General features: G+C 32.7%; 4 protein-coding genes across 4 annotated transcripts in view; all 4 read right to left on the reverse strand.

Moving 5' to 3' along the window:
* LOC137929293 (uncharacterized) overlaps positions 1-20509 on the reverse strand; it is a 60513-nt gene that overhangs the window by 12352 nt on the left and 27652 nt on the right. The window lies entirely within an intron of this gene.
* LOC137929634 (uncharacterized) lies at positions 1603-6400 on the reverse strand. Its single transcript, XM_068772677.1, has 7 exons — positions 6312-6400; positions 5794-5929; positions 5370-5509; positions 4867-4927; positions 3260-3371; positions 2242-2337; positions 1603-1779 (listed from the first exon to the last, which is right to left on the reverse strand). Exons 1-7 carry the CDS (start codon positions 6382-6384, stop codon positions 1687-1689), a joined length of 711 nt encoding a protein of 236 aa, XP_068628778.1. The 5' UTR covers positions 6385-6400; the 3' UTR covers positions 1603-1686.
* LOC137929530 (uncharacterized) lies at positions 11962-13977 on the reverse strand. The gene is made up of 7 exons (XM_068772526.1): positions 13866-13977; positions 13594-13693; positions 13307-13437; positions 13090-13150; positions 12520-12616; positions 12236-12331; positions 11962-12152 (listed from the first exon to the last, which is right to left on the reverse strand). Exons 1-7 carry the CDS (start codon positions 13939-13941, stop codon positions 12093-12095), a joined length of 621 nt encoding a protein of 206 aa, XP_068628627.1. The 5' UTR covers positions 13942-13977; the 3' UTR covers positions 11962-12092.
* On the reverse strand, positions 18517-20309 carry LOC137929703 (uncharacterized). Its single transcript, XM_068772765.1, has 7 exons — positions 20198-20309; positions 19926-20025; positions 19623-19756; positions 19406-19466; positions 19075-19171; positions 18791-18886; positions 18517-18707 (listed from the first exon to the last, which is right to left on the reverse strand). Exons 1-7 carry the CDS (start codon positions 20271-20273, stop codon positions 18648-18650), a joined length of 624 nt encoding a protein of 207 aa, XP_068628866.1. The 5' UTR covers positions 20274-20309; the 3' UTR covers positions 18517-18647.

Consider the following 20509-nt stretch of genomic DNA (forward strand, 5'->3'; position numbering starts at 1 on the left):
ATAACATGTAAATGAATTATTAGGTTAGAGATAAAGGTATAAGAATTAGTTATACTTTTGAGATCCGTGTTTGATAGTATCAATATTCTTTCGGTACATTGTTTATGTTAAAGAGGTTAAAAAGTTTGATCGTATCTCTAATCTGATAAAACTTTAAAATCGGAAATAAACCGAAATACAGAGATATAAAACTAAATTTGTAATTGATACATTGTTGCTTGAATACAATTCAATAAGTTCTGGTTTAAGTACAATAATTACTTCGTATACTAGTGAAGTTTCTTTCTGCTTTTTCTCCACAACTATAACACCTTGCGAAGCAGTGTAGAGTCAAAAATAAAATAAATTCTAATGCAAATAAATTATAAAATGACGACCAATAAGTTTAATTAAAAATTCCGATGGTCAATTTCTTTTCATTTTGTTTCATTTCATTTCGTTTGGTTTCGTTTCATCTAGTTTCGTTTCGTTTCGTTTCATTTCATTCCTTTGGAGTTCCTGTGGAGGCATACTAAGCATTTTTATTATATGTTTCTGATATGAACGACCCGAATGTGGAACACTCTGATCGGCTTCCTTATTTTCTGTAATATAACCCGTGTCTCTTCAAGGCAACGGTGAACCAATACTTACTGAGTCTACATGCTTCATCTTCGACCATATAGTCACATTTTAGTGGTCAAGGGTAGACTAGTAAGCGATAAAATAAAAAATCTAGAATTAAATTAAGCTTCTCTATAATAGCATCCTTCAACTTGATACCAATATTGTACCAAAAGCACCCTAATCCGAGAAGTACTCAAAATAAAGTTTCATTGTCATTTAAAAAATCTTTCACTATTAGTTCTTTTTATTTTTTTACAGCAGAGTTAGTATTTTAAAGGTTTTTGATATTTAAAATGGAAAGTCATTTAAAGGAAATATAAAAAATGAGACATCTATTTTCAAATCAGGTTATATCGGCAAATAAATTGGAATATTCAGTTGAATTACACTTCTGGAACTTGCCAGCAACTGTTTTAAATTCTGAAACATTCGGCGTAGAGGAAACTAGGACATTACTTTCTTTTGAGTAACTTGTTTCATATGTGAACGATATTCCTTAAAAAAAAAACAATTTACTATCACCACCATTAGTTCTGCCGTAAAACGTTATGGAAATTAACATACCCAATAGATTTTCACAGATATTCTTAGCGTTTTTCGATGTCTTTAACTAGGTCATTTGCTCATCTTGTGGATGGACATCCTATGCTGCGATAACAAGAATCAGTGCAATTGTTTCTATAGAATTTAATAACTCCTTAGTAACTCCTTAGTAACTCGTGTTACTAAGGAGTTAGTTTAGTAACTCCTGAAGATGCCCCGTGGAGGGGTGAAACACGTGTTGAGTAATTTGGCGGTGGCGGTTGTGTGATTCGCATTGTTTGCCACATACGCATTTATCAGCGGGCTGGCGGGTACACCTTTTTGTACGACCACTGAATATGCGGAAGTGGCTAAATATTGGTCCTTTTCTTACTTAGAATGGACTTCAGCAAGGTAACGCCTGATTCCATTAAATATCTATAGAATTTGACTCATCAAAATAAAAAACAGAAGTATATATATCAGTTATTTAATTATAAGCAGGTAAATTTATTATTTTACATAAAGGATGGACATTACGTATCAATCAAGACGTAATTAGGCTCGCAGGACTGCGTTGAGAGCGGCAACGTTGAGGAGTCGCTCGGCGATAATCAAAGCAATGTATTCCAGAAGGTTGTTGATTTCTCTCTGAAAAAAAAATCCGTTTTAATTTCTCTTCCTACTGCTTTTAAACATTTTGCATTCCTTCTCTTTATTTACAATCACAAAGACATTGAAATTATTTAAAATATTATACATTTTTTTCTGAGAATAGTATTTTTGAACAATATACACAATAATATTATAAGAAAAATATCTGTTATCGATACAATACTATATCACACTATACACCATTTCTCAAAGCAAAATGTATAAGAAAAATATTGATGTATACTTTTTGGTAATATTTATAAATCTCAGGCTTGAAAGCGATTTTTTATAACACGATTTCCAAAATGAAAAACAACATTCGATTCTTTAATGAAATTGTAAATTAAAAAGACTCTCAAAAATAATTTTAGAACACGTAAGTTCACTTAAATTATTGATTTTTATGTCGTAACAAAAGTTTAAAAATAAAGTCAAAAATATTTAGTTAATCATACATACCTCGCTTTCCTTCAAAGCAGCTGGAAGAATGTTGTTTAGGTAGTCGTTTACTCTATCAGAAATGTCTCTACCGAGGACGATGACGTTCAAATCCGACTGAAATATTTATTTATAGCAATTATTAAACATAGCGAAAAAAAGCATGAGGCGATTTTTCAATGACGTGTATTTACTATAAACTGTTTTTAAATTCGAAATTCTACACCTTATCTGTATTTATCACATCGAAGTATGCTTCATATTGTAAAACATTGTAATAATTTAAAAAGCTTCTGCACTCCGAAAATAAGTGATACATTAACGATACTGCATAACCATAGCCTCTGTCATTGCTATCCCAGACCTACAATCTTTAAGTCCGTTTTGTTTAACCAATAATTATTAGTTGTGGATTATTTTATCTTCAATCATTACTTACGGTTTTTCTTTAACTTTACTTAAAGTAAGCAATGATAGCCCTGAGGTAAAGGACAGAGACTTGATTGCAGATTGCAGAAACAGATTTTCTGGATACAATCTTATGTAATTTACACTTTACAAATTAATTACATAGGATTGCCACTGCTCATAAACTATTTTCCAGAGAATAAGCATTGACACCTTCTGCAAACCATAATAGGACACAGCGATCAGCAACCCGCTTGCCTTGTATGGCGATTATGGTACATCCCATCATAGATATCTTTGGAATTCTATGCCTTGCAGTGGACGTCTATGTGGTGAAACGACGATGACATAAAGTGAATTCTTACTAGGAATGAAATTTAAAAAGCTATCCACGATCATACACAGTAGTTTTTACCACTCTACTACTATTGTTAAAATTAGTTCGATAGAAGTGTTGTTGAATGTGTTAGAATTGAAACCTTCATACTGCAAATCTGAATAACCACGTCATTTACTCATTATAATTTAAAATTTTCCTTCTTGTATATCGAGTCATAATATAGAGGTTATTCATTTAAATCTAAAGTGATACCAATAACTGTTTAATTTACTAAAATCAAATGGTACTCACGTTGATGGCTCCGACAGAGAATCTCAAAGAGATGTTGCGAATAGAGATTCCAGAGATGACACCAACGCTTACTCTCACGGATCCAGTAACACGGGCATTAACGATTTCCAAACTAAAATAAAGGAAAATTGAATTAATAACAATATGGAAGCAACGAATGCAAAGCAAAAAAAACACGTAACAGACAGTAGAGCAGAGATGATTTTTAATAAGTTTTTGTTTAAACCTAAAGATATTATTCAAAAATTATATTAGTCTTAATATGTTATAAAAATATTAATAAAAGTTAAAATCAAATAGGTAACTAAAATTTATTGCCACCGTTCGATGTTCAATATGAAACCTTCTTTATTGTTTTGAGATAATGATACAAACTCTAGAAAGTTTTCATTTAGAAATGTAAGCGTTCCATATCATAAAATGTAAAACATTCTTGGAATGGAACAAGATATTTGCAATCGTCAGTTTTTTTTTGTAATTCAGTCTTTGACAACGGTAAACAATAATAAGCGAGTAAATAAAATTTAGTCTAACGCTAACTTAAATAAAACCTTATTCAATTTATGAAGGATACATAAGAAAGCTAATTTAATTTATAATAAATTGGTACTCTTTGCTTGGCACTAATTGGTGTAACATAACTCCTGAAGATGTCCCGTGCACAACACGTGTTGAGTGATTTAACGGTGGTAGTTGTGTAATTAGCATTGTTTGTCGCATGCGCTTTTATCAGCGGCCTGGCGGGCGGTGCATTTTGTTGCACGACTATCACTGCGTGTGTGGAAGTGGCTAAATATTGGTCGTTTTCTTACTTAAATTGATAATTTTTCAATAGTAAAATTTATCACAAAAATGATAAGAATTGTATTTTCTAAAGTAAAGAATTAAAAAGATTAAAAATAATAATAAATTTAAGATAATCAAAATAATTAATCAAACTTATGTAGTTGGACTTCTTGATATAATATTACATAAATTGCTGATTTTTTGTTGCTATTTCACATTAAAATCTTCAATATGCGAAAACAAGATAAGATAATATTGTTTTCATGAAATTTATAAACAACACTGATTAGAAAAGCGTTTATCACAAATTCTTAATCGATAATTCTATAAAGATAAATAAAGGCAGGATTTGATTTTTTTACAAAAAAATGTACGAAGATCTATAAACTTTTTGTGAATATTTACTGTCTGTATACATAGACTTGTGACCATAGAACGCATTCCAGGGATATAGTATTATATATAATTCAAACATAGGATGGGCAGCAGCGTTTTCTGCTTGCGTACCATAACACAGTGCTATCGGCAATCCACCTGTTATGCGTGGTAATTATGGTATATCCCCCATAGATATCTTTGAGAGAGGCCTATGTCTTGCTGTCTAAACATCTATGGCCTGAAACGGCAACGACAACCCAATGCCTTTTATTACAACCTGATACTGCTATGATAATCTATGTTATTTATGTTGACAAGTGTTTTTTTTTTATTTTTAAAATTTTAGTAGTATAAGGCGTCAAAAATGGACGGGGCGATAAATATCGTAATTTATAAATAAAGATCTGTCTAAACACATAGAAAATAAAAATTTTGTAAAGTACCTGCCACTGATTCCACCAGAAATGTCACGTCCGAAGGTGGTAAGTTCAAAACCAGCATCACCTATAAAATTGTTATTAAATTTACTTCTATTTTATTTGTAATATGAGCAAAAGAAACTTTGACTTATATAAATCCCGTAAATTTATTTTACAAGAATAGCTTATGTTGAAGCAAACGCCATAAATACAATTACTCTGTTCTTTACTATTAAAATCATTGTATATGCAAACTTATACTATATTATTCTGTAATATGACCTTCGTACAAATATAATGGAGCTTTCAAATCTGTAAGCTAAAATGAATGTGATTTGTTGAACGTGAGTAAATTTTTAATTGTTATAATCTATCTACAATGAACAAATATTTATTATAGTTCTTCGGCATTTACAATGTGATAAAATAAATAATCAAAATAGAGTTATACTTGCATCTGATTTTACTACATGTAAAGGCAGCCTGTCTCAATAAATAACTATGTTAAACTGATTTTTTTAACTCACCAGCTCTCGCTGAAAGCCTGCCCAGAGAGACATCAAAAGTCAGGGTTTGAGACAGGATCGAGAAGTGCATGTTGTTGACGCGGATGTCTGTAAGGCCAACTAATTCGAAATTTTCGACCCATGCGCTTCCGCTCAAGATTCTGTCAAAAAAATTATGACTATTACAATATAGATTGTAGGTACATAAATAAAGGAAGGTCTTACACGGGTACGGTTCATCATAGATGCGGCATTGTGTTAATATTACAGCGTAACTCGTTGATATAGAAATTTTACAGAGGTTCAAATTTCGTCTAAAAAATGTTTCAGGGGAAGTCGCATAACATTAAGATTACGCTTGACATCAGGGCACTCCTTATCTAATTTAAAGTCTAATAATAAAAATACTATCAAATATTATAATTGTAACTATACAAGAACTTACTTAGGTTCAGAAAGTGCAAAGTCTCTTCGGGCGCTTTCAACGATAAGGGGGTCAAGACCTCTGTCTCGCATGTCCTGTTTCCAGTCATTGATGATACCCAAGATAATATCGACAACAATTCTCTGCTGACGCGCCTCTGTAATATTATAATAATTTATTAAAATAAATACGCTTCTACATATGCAGTACTAGAAAATATTATTTAATAATACTGGTTAAAATGATAGATTTTCTGTAACGATATTTTTAATAACAATATATCACGCATGCCAATGATCCATTAATTGTATTACAAATATAATTATCAATTATAATTAATATTAAAATGTTAACTCCCCAAATATTAATCGTTGTAATACGCAGGGACCCCATTTATTTTACTATTGACTAAAATATTTATATTCATATAAACAATTAAAAATTTTACATAAGTTGCTTCAAAATAATAATGTATTATACATTAGAAAAAACAAGAAAAAAAAGGATAAAGTTATAGTGAATTTTATCTTTGATTTTACCTTTTTCGGAAAGAGCCGGCAGTGCGCTGGCACTTGCCAAAAGCATCAATGCAGCAACGGCGATAGTCTTCATGTTTCGGCCTAAAAATATATATATTTCTATAAGCTACATTATGTCTCTCTATTTACATCATAACAGTATTAGTTACATATTCTTAATTGTTAATTAGAAATTAAAATTTAATAAAATATGTATTTACGCCTTGAAAGCTTTTAATTAGTGGTCAAATAATAAATAAAGAGGTTCGAAAGCAACAATTGAAATTATGTAAAATCTGACATATGTATTTAGTTCTCATAACCTGAAAACTGAAATGACATTGGGTCATACATCGTTTTTGTAAGGGCAAATGTTGGAGGAAAGACTGAGTGAAAAATTGCGTAGTGCGTAGCAGTGTGTTTTCATAGGTAGATTGTCTCTGAACAGAAGGACAATGGGGAAAGTCCATTACTAACATTAATGAATACGAGGTTATAATTAAGGAATTTTCTGGTGATGAAAAGGTAATAAACAAACAGCAGGAAAAACAAGAAGGATAGCATTCAATAGCTAATTATTAAAATAATATAGAGGGAATTCGCCAAAGCCAAGCAAAGTCTAAGATTTCCATGTTACCCGGCTCGAGAAATATTTTTATATTAAGAATATTGTAACAAAAATGTCTGTATAAAAATGAAACGTAATAAATACTGAATACGACTAGTCTCACCTTTATTCCTTTAACAATTGATTTTAAGAATTTAACACCAGCTATTTATACTCGAATGAAAATGTTTGATATTATCTAAAGCGTAATTAATTACGTACATTTCTATCTTGGTAATCCCTATCGATCAGTTACCTATTGACGTTACACGACGATCAGGTGTTGAATTGATTGTTTTTTTTGATTAGAAAATACTTAGTTGAACAATAAATTTATTGTATCATTATTTTTTTATTTCAGAACTCTTCACAAAATTGAATTAATAAATTAAGTTTATTGGCCATAATAAATATACTATTAAGTCAAACACGACTTTTACAATTCCCACTGAATTGTTAAACCCATTATCAACCAAAATATGAAGTCTAATTGGGTAAAGCCCATTATCGTTGGTGTGAACCTCTTGCCAGTCAGCTTTATTGCAAGCCCGACGCTGAAGTTCCTTCAAGGTTTTGCATACTTAGGGCAATAAGTATGCATTACTTCCAAATAATTGCTCTGTGATCTCCCACGGAACACACCAATGTACTTTAGTAACAGTTAACCTCAGCTCTACACCCTCACTGTGGTACATAAGACAACTAAATGTTTCAGACCTCCATAGGATCGCATAAATGGACAAATAAGGTTCCCATTTCCAACGAATTCAAAGCCTTTTTTATTCAACTTCTACACATATCCTTTACTTGTGCAAACATTATAGTCAAAACACCCAAGACAGCATTATAAACTTCTTTATTAACTTTTTATTATGATATACAACTACTGTGAAGTGAAATATTTGATGATATTTTCTAAGAAAGTTTCTTAAGACCTCTTTTAACCAGATGAATGCTTCAAAGTGACTGACTTAAAAACGTCTTAAACGTTTGTAACAAGTAATATATTAGACACATGGATATCTCCAGTTCCAGGTTTTATAGAATTAATCGAATTCTAAATTATAACAGTTAACAATTAGTGGAGAGATATATTTTTGAAAGCACTTATTATAAAGTAAGTAATAATAATTGTTTCATGGTATTCAAAACGAAAACATAGATGAAAACTTATAGTTAAACAAGCTGACCCACACCCGCTTCGTGTGGCCCGCACTGCTTTTTGTAGATGTTATTTATTAAAAAATATATTTGTTTACCATTTCTCACATTTTTTTTTAATTATATGGAAATAATTATTCAAAATACTTAGCAAAATTATAGTTCTTGCAATAGTGACCGCCCCATTAACTCCCTTGTGAATAGAATTTCGTTATTTCTAACCTTAGCGAATCATTAGTCGCCAAAAGAAATATTCCTACCAAATTTCAAGTTTCTAAGTTCTATGATTTCAAAGATATCGTGATGAGATAGAAAATAGATGTATACTTATACATATATGTAGATAAATCATGATTCTGAAAATTACATTCAAAAGCTACATTCCTTTACCCTAGTGGTAACTTTTACTATTATTGTCTTTTCTATTACCATCACTGTTACGAACTTTTCAAAAACATATATATCAACTAGTTTTTTTATAATCAAGTTTTATATGAGGTTTAGGACCTTTAGTTTTCATATCTCCGCCCTTGAAGATATAAACTATTAATAGTTCCTTGTTGCTAGTGCCCTTGTAATTATCTAGAGTAATGAACGTTTATTAAAACGCAGTTACTGGCACATTCATTATCACCTTATAATCGACGCTATCAAGTATGTCAACGTCTTTACATTTTTCCGATTAAATGCATTTGCCTTTTGTTTACGGAACATGAAAATGTAAACTGTATTATACTTCCCGTTTTAAAATATCTACAATTTTCACACCGTCCTGACCACTAATATGAAAATTATGTTAAAAATACCTGTAAATCAAATTGTTAATTAACATATTTTTCCTTAATTCTGTATGGTTTTGCAACAATTTATCTTATGCATCTTTGAATTATACCCTTAATGGATTTAACAAAACAATAATATGTTATTCAGCGTGAACTCGTTTTGTTTGTTTTATTGTTAAAAGTAATTATTATAAGTAAACAAATAATATTAAGTCTTATTGTAGGTCTGAACAATAACTTACCAGCTGCACAGATTTATAACTTGAACGGTAGGTGCGTTTGGATTTTTAAGACAGTATTACACTATAAGTCGAGTATAAAAAAGTTTATATGCAACTATATTGTACCTAAAGTTTATTATGATGTAATTACTTGATCCTTGGCAAAGCTAACTTCGTCCTTTTAAAAACACTACTGACACTATTTCTATGTTATAACCTGTTTTAATAATTTTAAAGGCTTATTTATAGTAGATTTCTTGTATCAATATCTGCAGCCAATTGTTAATGAGCTTTCAAGTGTTCTAAGTGGATTACACCGTAGCCATTATGAAGTACCACTTATATCTTTAAGTAATGAGAAAATATTATATTTTCACTGAACAAAGACTTTTTTGTAAATACCACTGGCAATTTTATATTGGCAACGAAATTATTAAATCCAGTTTGAAGATACTGTTATCTGGAGAGTCATTCCAGGAGTTAAACACCATTACAAGTATTAATAACAAATGCAATGTAACACTAAGTATAATAAAATAATTTTACAGGCGTCGACAATGTTGACACAACTCTTTTTAAGAAACTTTGCATCCACTTCAAAATTTAAAGGTTTAGTTTTGCCAACACACTAATAATACACGGTTATACTGCAAAAAACAACACCTTCGTCTAAAACATAACAAAATATTAATAAAATTTGTAACAGATGTAATACTTTTTTTAATATTCGTCACCCTGAACCCATCGTGATAACAATTTCAATTATGTCTTATATTGTTTTTTGTTTATTTTGATTAATCTAAAATAAATGAGAACACTTAAGCCTCGTTTGGAATATCTTGTATAAATATGGAGATCAGTATTGTGGTATTATGGTACGCAGAGGACGCTGCTACCCAACCTCTGGAAACTTATCCGCGGGCAGTGGAAATCCCACATCATTAAGGCACGGAGTGTGAATTATATACAAGACTGTATCCAAGGAATAGAACTACCAACCTACGCTTGCAAGTCTCAGTCTTCTATTATTGGGCTGCTTTTGCAAACTATTGCAGCCTCATATATATTTTATATATTTTAATGTGACCTTGATTGAAAAAAAAAAATATTAGTTACTCCGCACGATCTGTACAAGTCTCATTTAAAAAATGGCTGTATAATATAAAATGGTTTCGTTATTAAAATAAACAAAAAACTATTAATAGCCAGTTAAAAAATATATCATCGCGAACAGGGTTTCGATATAACTAAATAAAGCAAATATAAATAATACATAATTATTTTGAAGGCGGGTTTTAACATATTTAACCACGACATCTATTTGAGACACTATACACTTAATAACGCTAATGAATTTGAAAAACGGTCTAACAAAATACTCTAGATGGCGCTTGTTAGCTAATTTTATTTGTGTAACACTATGTTTACTTTCAAACTAATAAGTCTTCTACTCTTTTTAACATTACAGTTACAGTAAAACCTTTTTGGTTTAATTAATCCCATCAAGCTGGTTTCAAATTAGAGAATTTTATAAATAAAATCCGTTGTGTTTGAAATTCAATTTAAAAACCACACAATTTGGACATTTATGGACTATCCTCAACAGTTTCATGTTTTGCAGTGTGATAATTTATGAGATTGATGCTTTTTTTGGTTGACTCGTTAAAATTAAAGATGTTAATTTTTTTAATAAAGTCTAACAACATTGATAGTTATAACAAAGTTCTAGGCTTGAGGCAAAACAGAATACATTGTTGGCTCAAGTTTTCATTATGAATAAAAATTTCGTTTAATACTTTTTATTACAAACCACATGTTAACGTGTGATGTGGGTATGTTTTTAGTTACTATGTGGACTATAACCATAAAAATTGACATGGGAATTTTCATAAGGAAAAATAATATTAGTTTTTCATTTTTTATTTTGTTAAATTGCCATTTTTATCACATGAAACTTATTTTCAAAATTATTATACATAATTAAGAGTCGAGTATACATTCATCCGAATATATATGAAGTTTATTACTTCAATTATCATAATTAGTTGAGATCTCGAAATGTAAATAAGTAACAGATTACACTGATATGAGTTCTCCTCTGAAAATCACTATTTTTTATACAGCGATAGCACCGATCATGTTAATAGTCGATAGCATCGTGTATAGTGAAATGTGACTAGCTGCATAAAAGCGCACTTATCGGTTAAGTAGAGACCATAATAGGTAGGAACTTCGTTGGAGTTTCGTCTAACACTTCTTGGCAGAAGTATTATTAGCCAAGTATTCAAGTTAGGCACCCTCTGTACCTTGATGCCTCAAACCAGGCGGAATCTGAAATTGCCACTTGGACAGCAGTGTAAGTTCAATCCAAAGGAAAAAAAATCTAGAATCAATTAATAAAAAGAATCAACGAAGAGCTATTGAACCATTTTACATATCAAGAACTTCAACAAAAATGTTAATTTAAAATCATTATCTGATAATTGAAAAAAGGAACGGTACAAAATTCAAAAAGTTTTAGAATTAACCACTAATACTATCGCTTAAGAAATTGATTTGAAAATTTTACAAATACGGTCATATGAAAAATATGCAGAATACAGATATAAAATATTTATCAACGCCAGTGTTCCGTGAGGCTAGGAATCCTTAAACAGAAACTTTTATGATATTATCACAAGCAGTTTCAAACAAAAATCCATAATAAATTTTATGGCCACACATTAGCACTATACATATTTAAATAATTCAACGCTTTCGAACATTACACAGTTAATATCTAAAGTTTTTTACCATCAGTACATTAACATCGGCGAAAAATCATCTAATATTGTTATTTCAAAAATAAAATAACGGCTTCCAGAAAATAATCACATTGGGAAGGGTAACAAGTAAAAATATTATTCTTATAGCTTGAGATATTTAATTGTAGAATTTTCAGATACAGTCATTGGATGGTAAACAAAATGTTTCGTAACGCTGCAAACGTTTATACAAAAACTATTCTGATATTGTCAAAGAAGTAAACTTCTTAGAACAGTAATCCGAGGATGAGTTGGATAGCCCTGGCGGCCACGCGGTTCAGCAGATCCTGCAATAATTAAAAAAGAATATTATTAGCTAATCTGATGTGCCGGTAGTAATAGAAAAAATACTCATACAACTAAACCTCACCCTGTGTTTCTTCAGAAGGTTCGGCAGCCTAACTCCGAGGACATCGTTCACGCGGTCTGAGAGGTCATGGCTTCCGACGACCACGTTGAGGTTGGACTAAAAAAATATGGGAAGCAGGGGATAATTAATTGCAACTTTCAGTTTAACAATCAGTATTGATTTTCAAGTTACATATCTACTTCAGATAAAAGTCAGAACTTGTGTATTAACACAAAAAAGTAAAGAGTCATTCAAAAATAAACCAACAGCTCATGTCTCACAACGCACACACACATAGTACTCACGTCAATGCCGCCGATGGTGCAGTCGAAGTCCAGGCCATCGATCAGAAATCCAAGAAGGTCGACTTGAGACACTATTTCAATGTCGTTGATAGCCAAGCTGAAGGAAATACGTGCATCATATTTTAATATTGAACTTTGAAAAACATTTTAGGGTCATTTTAATTTGCCATTATTTGCCAATTGAATTTGTGTGTAATTTGTAAACTAAGATATTCCACGAAAATCTATTTCTATTGTAGCTTTTTTGGTTTAAAAAATACTAGCCAAAGAATAAAGATCCTGTTCTAAATCGCGATCTAGATTTCATATTCGAAATATGTATTCAGACGCATCAATATACATTGGGTGGTTTCCAAATGACCCTTATAGAATTGCCAACCAACTGTCCCCCGCCCGCTTTGCGAACTTAATCAACGTCTCGGAATTTCTTTAAATCTGTTGATCTTCACTCGATGAAATGATTATTATTGTGTTCTTACAGGTCTCTAAGCTTTTGGTTGCAGAAACTTCGTGATTGTTTATACTTTTGTTTATCATAAGAAATATTACAATGTTCCAAACAATACGCACCTGCCGCTCAACTGGGCGCCAATGGTTCGCCTTCCGACGGTCACTTCAGCACCGGAGTCGCCTTAAAGAATGTTCCTCATTACTATATATTTTCTATTCAACTGTTCAATGTAAAAATATCTTTTCATACAAACAGAATAGTTTTTAAAAGTTTTATCATAAGCAAAAGTTTAAAAATTATGGCACGAAATGAAAATGTTGCATGAGCTACACTTACCGACGGTGGCCGAAATACTGGGGAAGGTCAAGGCAACGTTTAGCACTGAGCCGGACAAGCTGACGTCACTCGCGACGTTGCTGAAGCCGGTGAAGACTAAAGCCTCGACGAAAGCGCTGCCCTTGACGCGGCTAAAGGTAAAAGAAAATATTGTTGTAGAATAATTTATAAATAAGTAATTTATTTGTTAATTACATTTATAATAATTGAGTTTTCTTATACAATTCATTTAATTTCAATGCATTTACTTTTACATGAATGTGAAAAGGAATCAAAGCCGTACGTACTCTCTGAAGTTGAATTCGCCTTCGGCTCTCTCGACCAGGATCGGATCGCGCTGCTCCAGTGCGTTCACAATTGACTCGATGACTGCCTCGACGATGGCAACTGAAAGTGTGTCCGACTTTGTAGATTATATTTGTTGAATTGGTATAAATTTTTACTTAACAATGCTAAAGGTATTAAAACGGCTACAAAAACACCACACTTCGCCTGACTGAGTGATAAACACGTGATATGTTGTGCAACGACATCAAGGCGTGGTGGCGTCCAAACTCACCGGCAGACGTGGGCTGGGGCGGCAGGGCGCTGACGCTGGCCAGCAGCGCGACGAGGGCGACGGCGACGGTTTTCATCTTGACGTATGTATCTTTAGACAATATTACAAATAAGTCAGTAATTGCATTACATCATTTATGCTTATTCTTAAGTAAAAGAACTTTTTTATTTCTACGTGACTTTAAGAATTAACAAAAATTAATCAAAAGAAATAAATTATGTTAAAATTTACTCAGATTAGGAATGTAAAGCAATAATTACACATACATATTTCACTACTATTGCATTCGCTCTACGATTCTGAGCTTACCTGGTTCCTCCAAGTGAATGTCAAATTTTCCTCAGCTCCAACATTTTATACTTAGCCTATGCTTTGATAACAGAATTTTAATCAAATAAGGCGGGTGGTCGCTTTATCTTATAAATCCGCTGAGACTTTGATAATTATTGGATTTATTGATTGTAATCCGCTACGACAGAACAATCTGCCATGGAAACTAAAGTTCTAGAAAAAGATTATTTTATTTAAATTTTATTTTTATTACAGGAAGACTGAGATTCGTGTTTACTTATAATATTACGTTCAGTTGCAGTATGATCGTTCTGTTAATACTCTTTTTGCTGCTTAGTATTACTCAGTAGCGCATCAACGCTGCGATTTAGAGTACCCTTATATTGTTATGCCATCGTGGGCTTGTTCGGTTTCTGTGAAATTCGCCATGTTATGATTATGTGAGTAATAGGCTTTTAGGAAAATAGTTTAATGAAGCACAAACGGTAAATCACTATTTTATTATCTATAATCCTGCAACTTCCTCCGACCGATCAACCAACGCCACCGTTCTCGCAGAAGGAGTTGAGATGAAGGTTCTCAACGTATGGCGGAGCTTCCGCGTTTCCTGAGGTGACGTCGGAAAAAATCTGTCATTAGCGAAATTCAAGATGGCGGCCGCAACGCGGGCACCGTTTTTTTCCTTAGGGCATTTTTTCTTGATATCGATGTCATTTTTAGGTAATGGGAAACTCGCTACACGATAAAAGTACGGCGAGTCGAAAAAACAAGCTGGCCGCCGATATGCTCATGTTAGAACGCTCGCTTGGCGGTCGCACGACGTTGGTTTTGTGAAACTATCGCTTTTCTTTTTCGGAAATATTCCCAACTTTACCAGCCCGGATGGATTTTTTTTGCTCCCCCGAGCAATATTCCTAGGTCCTCGAATAAAATCTGCAAAAAAGTGCACTTTTTTTAATTCGAATATCTCGCATTCGCGACGTCGGAGCCTATAGTTTTGAGTTTAAAGTTTGTCGATTACGGAGGTGACTTTGCGTGCTCGCATCGGGTAATACCATGGACGGAATTTGAAAATAAACATTTTATCCCCTTTCGCTTGTCCTGAATTTTGAAATTTGTCAAGGATTTTTTTCTCAAAAAGGATATAGGGCCCCCCAGTAGTTTATTTGGAACCTACAAAAATTTGCTCTTTTCGAAGTGAAATATCTCGATGATATAGACTACTGAATCAGTTTCTTCGTACGAAGCAACTATAAAAACGTTTTGCGATATGCAATTTGTTTCTTTTTAATTATAAAAATTTTGGACTTTTTAGTCTAAAATATGAAAAGTAGAAGGAGCAACATTTTTGATTATACTACGACAGCGAATAAAGTAACTAGTTGAAGGAATAATACTCATATAGCAGGAAGCAAAGGTAAACCATATTTTACGAAAAAAATAAGTTTTCATTCAAAAATATGAATAATGGAAGAAAACATATTTCGTATAAAAATATTATACCGTTACACATACTGTTACAGTCGTACAAATGACATTTGACCGTTTTTGTCGCTAGCAGCTGACAACACCAGTCGCAGGATCGGCTTTTCTCTTTTTCATGTTTTGACGTCCACAGCGAAAAGTACAAGTGGGGCGTTAAAACATATGTAAAACGAAAGTGTTTAATTTAAACGGGAAATATAGGAAAACCATGAAAATTGGATATTTCCATACGAAAAAAAACTTTACTTTTTGTACCTAAAATTTCGGGATGGTGTTATTGTTACATATACATAATATATCGAGAGTTTATAGTCGGTTTTAAATTGTATTTAAAAGTGGAGAAAATTCGGTGTTGTCATACAGAAAACAAAAGCTTTTATAAAAAAAACCTGAAAAAAAGAACCAATTTTTTTTCTGATAAAACAAACATGCAGCGACACGTGTTGCGATCGTAATGATCACGCTAACATATCTTTATCGATATCGAGCGGCAACACCGGCTATGGCGATTATTTCGCTCATTTTACAATTCCGATTGCACAGCCGAAAGTAAATGTGCTAGGTAAAATCGATGTATGTAAAATATATGCGCAATTATGTGCTAAATATAGCAAATGAACTTAAAAAAAGTATAACTTTTTTTTCCAGCACATTTAATAGATAGATGATATAAAAAATAAAAATTTTCATACAAACGTCTATTTATTTTTTCTATTTCAGGCTTTTGTACACGATTGATATTAATAATATATTAAACACTAGTATACACGGAGTTATTTAACTTATTGGAATAAAAAAGACTTTAATTTGATATAATACACAGTATTATGTTAATTTTCAATCACAGATGGCGTTGTAACTATTTGTGCGTAAATAATATTTTTTAACATACATAACATAACATTTAAAAGTTAACTTTGGTCATCAACAAAACTATAAAAATACACAACAAATAGTTACACATACTAGTAGTATACACATATCACTTTCATAAAACTCAGTGCCGCTTTTATTGACATTTAACTAAAGTATGCTTTGCGTGTAGGTAAATACGAAAGAATAACATAATTTATTTATGCAAATATCAATTTATGATATAAGGACTAAAACATCGAATTAGCTTTTAAAATTCTAATATTAAAAATCGATAAATTTAAATGATAAATCTTAACGACATCTATCGATTGTTTTCTTAGAACACGCATATCAAAGATACTAACGAAAGGCCGTAACTACTACCATACTATAAGATAAACCTACTTATGAAATGGCTTGTTGAAATATGAAAATACTTTCTTGTCACGATGGCAAAGTTAATAGTTAAAGCCGCGGGGGGGGGGGGGTGGCTAGGGGCGCCAGGGTTTCATTGCACACGGGCGCTACACGAGCTATAGCCGCCCCTGCGTGAGTATTGTGTCTCTATACAAATAGCCGTCCAGATTTGTGACTTTCAACTGAAATCAATCAAATTTTTTTTATAACCGCTCGGATGTATACGAAATATGACTGATTGAATTAAATATAACGTGAAATTTTTTATAAAAGGATATTTCTGAAACGAATTTGTACGTCGTTTGATTATTTTCTTATGTAATCAACTCTGGCAGGTATGTAGGTTTTTGGCTGGTGAATAGGTCCACGCGTGCAGCGCAATAGCGCGCGCAAAGAGCAACCTACTTACGAAATAATTCAAAACCAAATTCTTGTAAATAGAATCGTAAGAGCTAATACGATATTATTTGCGGGGAAAATGTGAAAGTTTCCAATAAAGGGTATTACTTGCTACTTTTTGAACGACATGGGCAATATCCATATGGAGTACAATTATTAAAAGCAGTTAAAACGCTAAGAAAACAAAAAAGTCTCACAGAAACAGACTTTCTAGACATCATTACATTCAATAATCTTCAACAATTTGTCAGTTATAGATGGTTCCATAAGTGCCATCTCTGTCACGCAGGTGAGCCAAACGTCTTATGGCTATCGACCGACATCATACGGCTCTAAAGATAATGTTTTCAATTAAAATGTTTTGTCGTACATCGTGGAACGCTATTTTTACGTGTATTGTATCATTAGTTAAATGACTACTACAAGGAATACAATGAATTATCAAAATAAAATGAGTTATCGTATGGGAAAACGATACTTATGTCCATCGTAGTTTCAGCCCTTAGACACCCACTGCAAGTCATAGGCCTCCAACAACAACTTTCATGATGTTGACAAAACAGTTTAAATCAGCAAACCAATTATTATTTGCAATAGTCAGCAACTCCTATAATAGTTGAAAACGATATGATGTTAAAAGTTACATAAGCAAGTTATAAAAATATAAAGTGTCAACATTAATTTAGATCGCCCACATAATTATAAAAGAAAACAAATCTACGAAGTAATACACGCCTATACGAGGAGTTCCATGATCGTAAAGTTTTATTAAATTTATATAAAATTTCTGATAACTGGTAGTGTATTTTTTGTCAACATTTTTATTCGTCTAATATACTTAAAGAAATCACTCTTAAAATCGCCTACTGGTGGCAATAGGCATTGATTACAATTATAAATATCGCTAAATCTTAGAAGTCTTGCTACGCTTGTTTTCTTACTTGCAGCCTGAAAGACGTTTTGTCTTAAATTCTATACAGAACACTTGTTCTAGTTCTAAAGTTTCACTTTGGAACTTCTCTTCAAATCTTAGTGTTGCACATTTAAGTCCTCAAAATTGATTTACTTTATAACTACTGGATGAATTCAACGCTTTTGATAAAATGGCTTGCTTTCATATCAATTATCTTACATTATAATTTTGAAACCTAAAATTACAGCTTCTAGGAAAGGATTACAATGGAAAGGGTAATAAGAAAAAGTGTTGTTCTTATAGCTTAAGAAATTTATTTGTAGTGTGTTCAGATACAGTCATTGGATGGTAATCAAAACGTTTCGTAACGCTGCAAACGTTTAAATAGAAACTATTCTGATATTGTCAAAGAAGTAAACTTCTTAGAACAGTAATCCGAGGATGAGTTGGATAGCCCTGGCGGCCAAGCGGTTCAGCAGATCCTGCAATAATTAAAAAAGAATATTATTAGCTAATCTGATGTGCCGGTAGTAATAGAAAAAATACTCATACAACTAAACCTTACCCTGTGTTTCTTCAGAAGGTTCGGCAGCCTAACTCCGAGGACATCGTTCACGCGGTCTGAGAGATCATGTCTTCCGACGACCACGTTGAGGTTGGACTAAAAAAATATGGGAAGCAGTGGATAATTACTTGCAACTTTCAGTTTAACAATCAGTATTGATTTTCAAGTTACATGTCTACTTCAGATAAAAGTCAGAACTTGTGTATTAACACAATAAAGTAAAGAGTCATTCAAAATTTAACCAACAGCTCATGTCTCACAACGCACACACACATAGTACTCACGTCAATGCCGCCGATGGTGCAGTCGAAGTCCAGGCCATCGATCAGAAATCCAAGAAGGTCGACTTGAGACACCATTTTAATGTCGTTGATAGCCAAGCTGAAGGAAATGCGTGCATCATATTTTAATATTGAACTTTGAAAAATATTTTAGGGTCATTTTAATTTGCCATTATTTGCTAGTGTAATTTGTAAAGTAAGATATTCCCCGAAAATCTATTTCAGCAATTACTGTGCCCTTACAAGTCTCTAAGCTTTTGGTTGCAGAAACATCGTGATTGTTTATACTTTTGTTTATCATAAGAAATATTACAATGTTCCAAACAATACGCACCTGCCGCTCAACTGGGCGCCAATGGTTCGCCTTCCGACGGTCACTTCAGCACCGGAGTCGCCTTAAAGAATGTTCCTCATTACTATATATTTTCTATTCAACTGTTCAATGTATTTATATCTTCTCATATAAACAGAATAGTTTTTAAAAGTTTTATCATAAGCAAAAGTTTAGAAATTATGGCACGAAATGAAAATGTTGCATGAGCTACACTTACCGACGGTGGCCGAAATACCGGGGAAGGTCAAGGCGACGTTTAGCACTGAGCCGGACAAGCTGACGTCATTCACTTCGACGTTGCTGAAGCCGGTGAAGACAAAGGCCTCGATGAAAGCGCTGCCCTTGACGCGGCTAAAGGTAAAAGAAAATATTGTTGTAGAATAATACTCAGAGCAAAAATGTAATTCATAAATAAGTAATTTCTTAGTTAAATAAATTTATAATAATTGATTTTCTTACCCAATTCATTGAATTTCAATGCATTTACATGAATGTGAAAAGGAATCAAAGCCGTACGTACTCTCTGAAGTTGAATTCGCCTTCGGCTCTCTCAACCAGGATCGGATCGCGCTGCTGCAGTGCATTCACAACTGACTCGATGACTGCCTCGACGATGGCAACTGAAAGTGTGTCCGACTTTGTAGATTATATTTGTTGAATTGGTATACATTTTTACTAAACAATGCTAAAGGTATTAAAACGGCTACAAAAACACCACACTTCGCCTGACTGAGTGATAAACAAGTGATATGTTGTGCAACGACATCACGGCGTGGTGGCGTCCAAACTCACCGGCAGACGTGGGCTGGGGCGGCAGGGCGCTGACGCTGGCCAGCAGCGCGACGAGGGCGACGGCGACGGTTTTCATCTTGACGTATGTATCTTTAGACAATATTACAAATAAGTCAGTAATTGCATTACATCATTTATGCTTATTCTTAAGTGAAAGAACTTTTTTATGTCTACGTGACTTTGAAAATTAACAAAAGTTAATCAAAAGAATTAAATTGTGTTAAAATTTACTCATATTAGGAATTTAAAGCAATATTCACACATATATATTTTACTATTGTTGTATTCGCTCTACGATTCCGAGCTTACCTG

The sequence above is a fragment of the Battus philenor genome, unplaced genomic scaffold (genome assembly GCF_028537555.1).
Source record: "Battus philenor isolate CCGP_79_NKW_IND1 unplaced genomic scaffold, ilBatPhil1.0.hap1 SCAF_5, whole genome shotgun sequence".
Lineage (NCBI taxonomy): Eukaryota > Metazoa > Arthropoda > Insecta > Lepidoptera > Papilionidae > Battus > Battus philenor.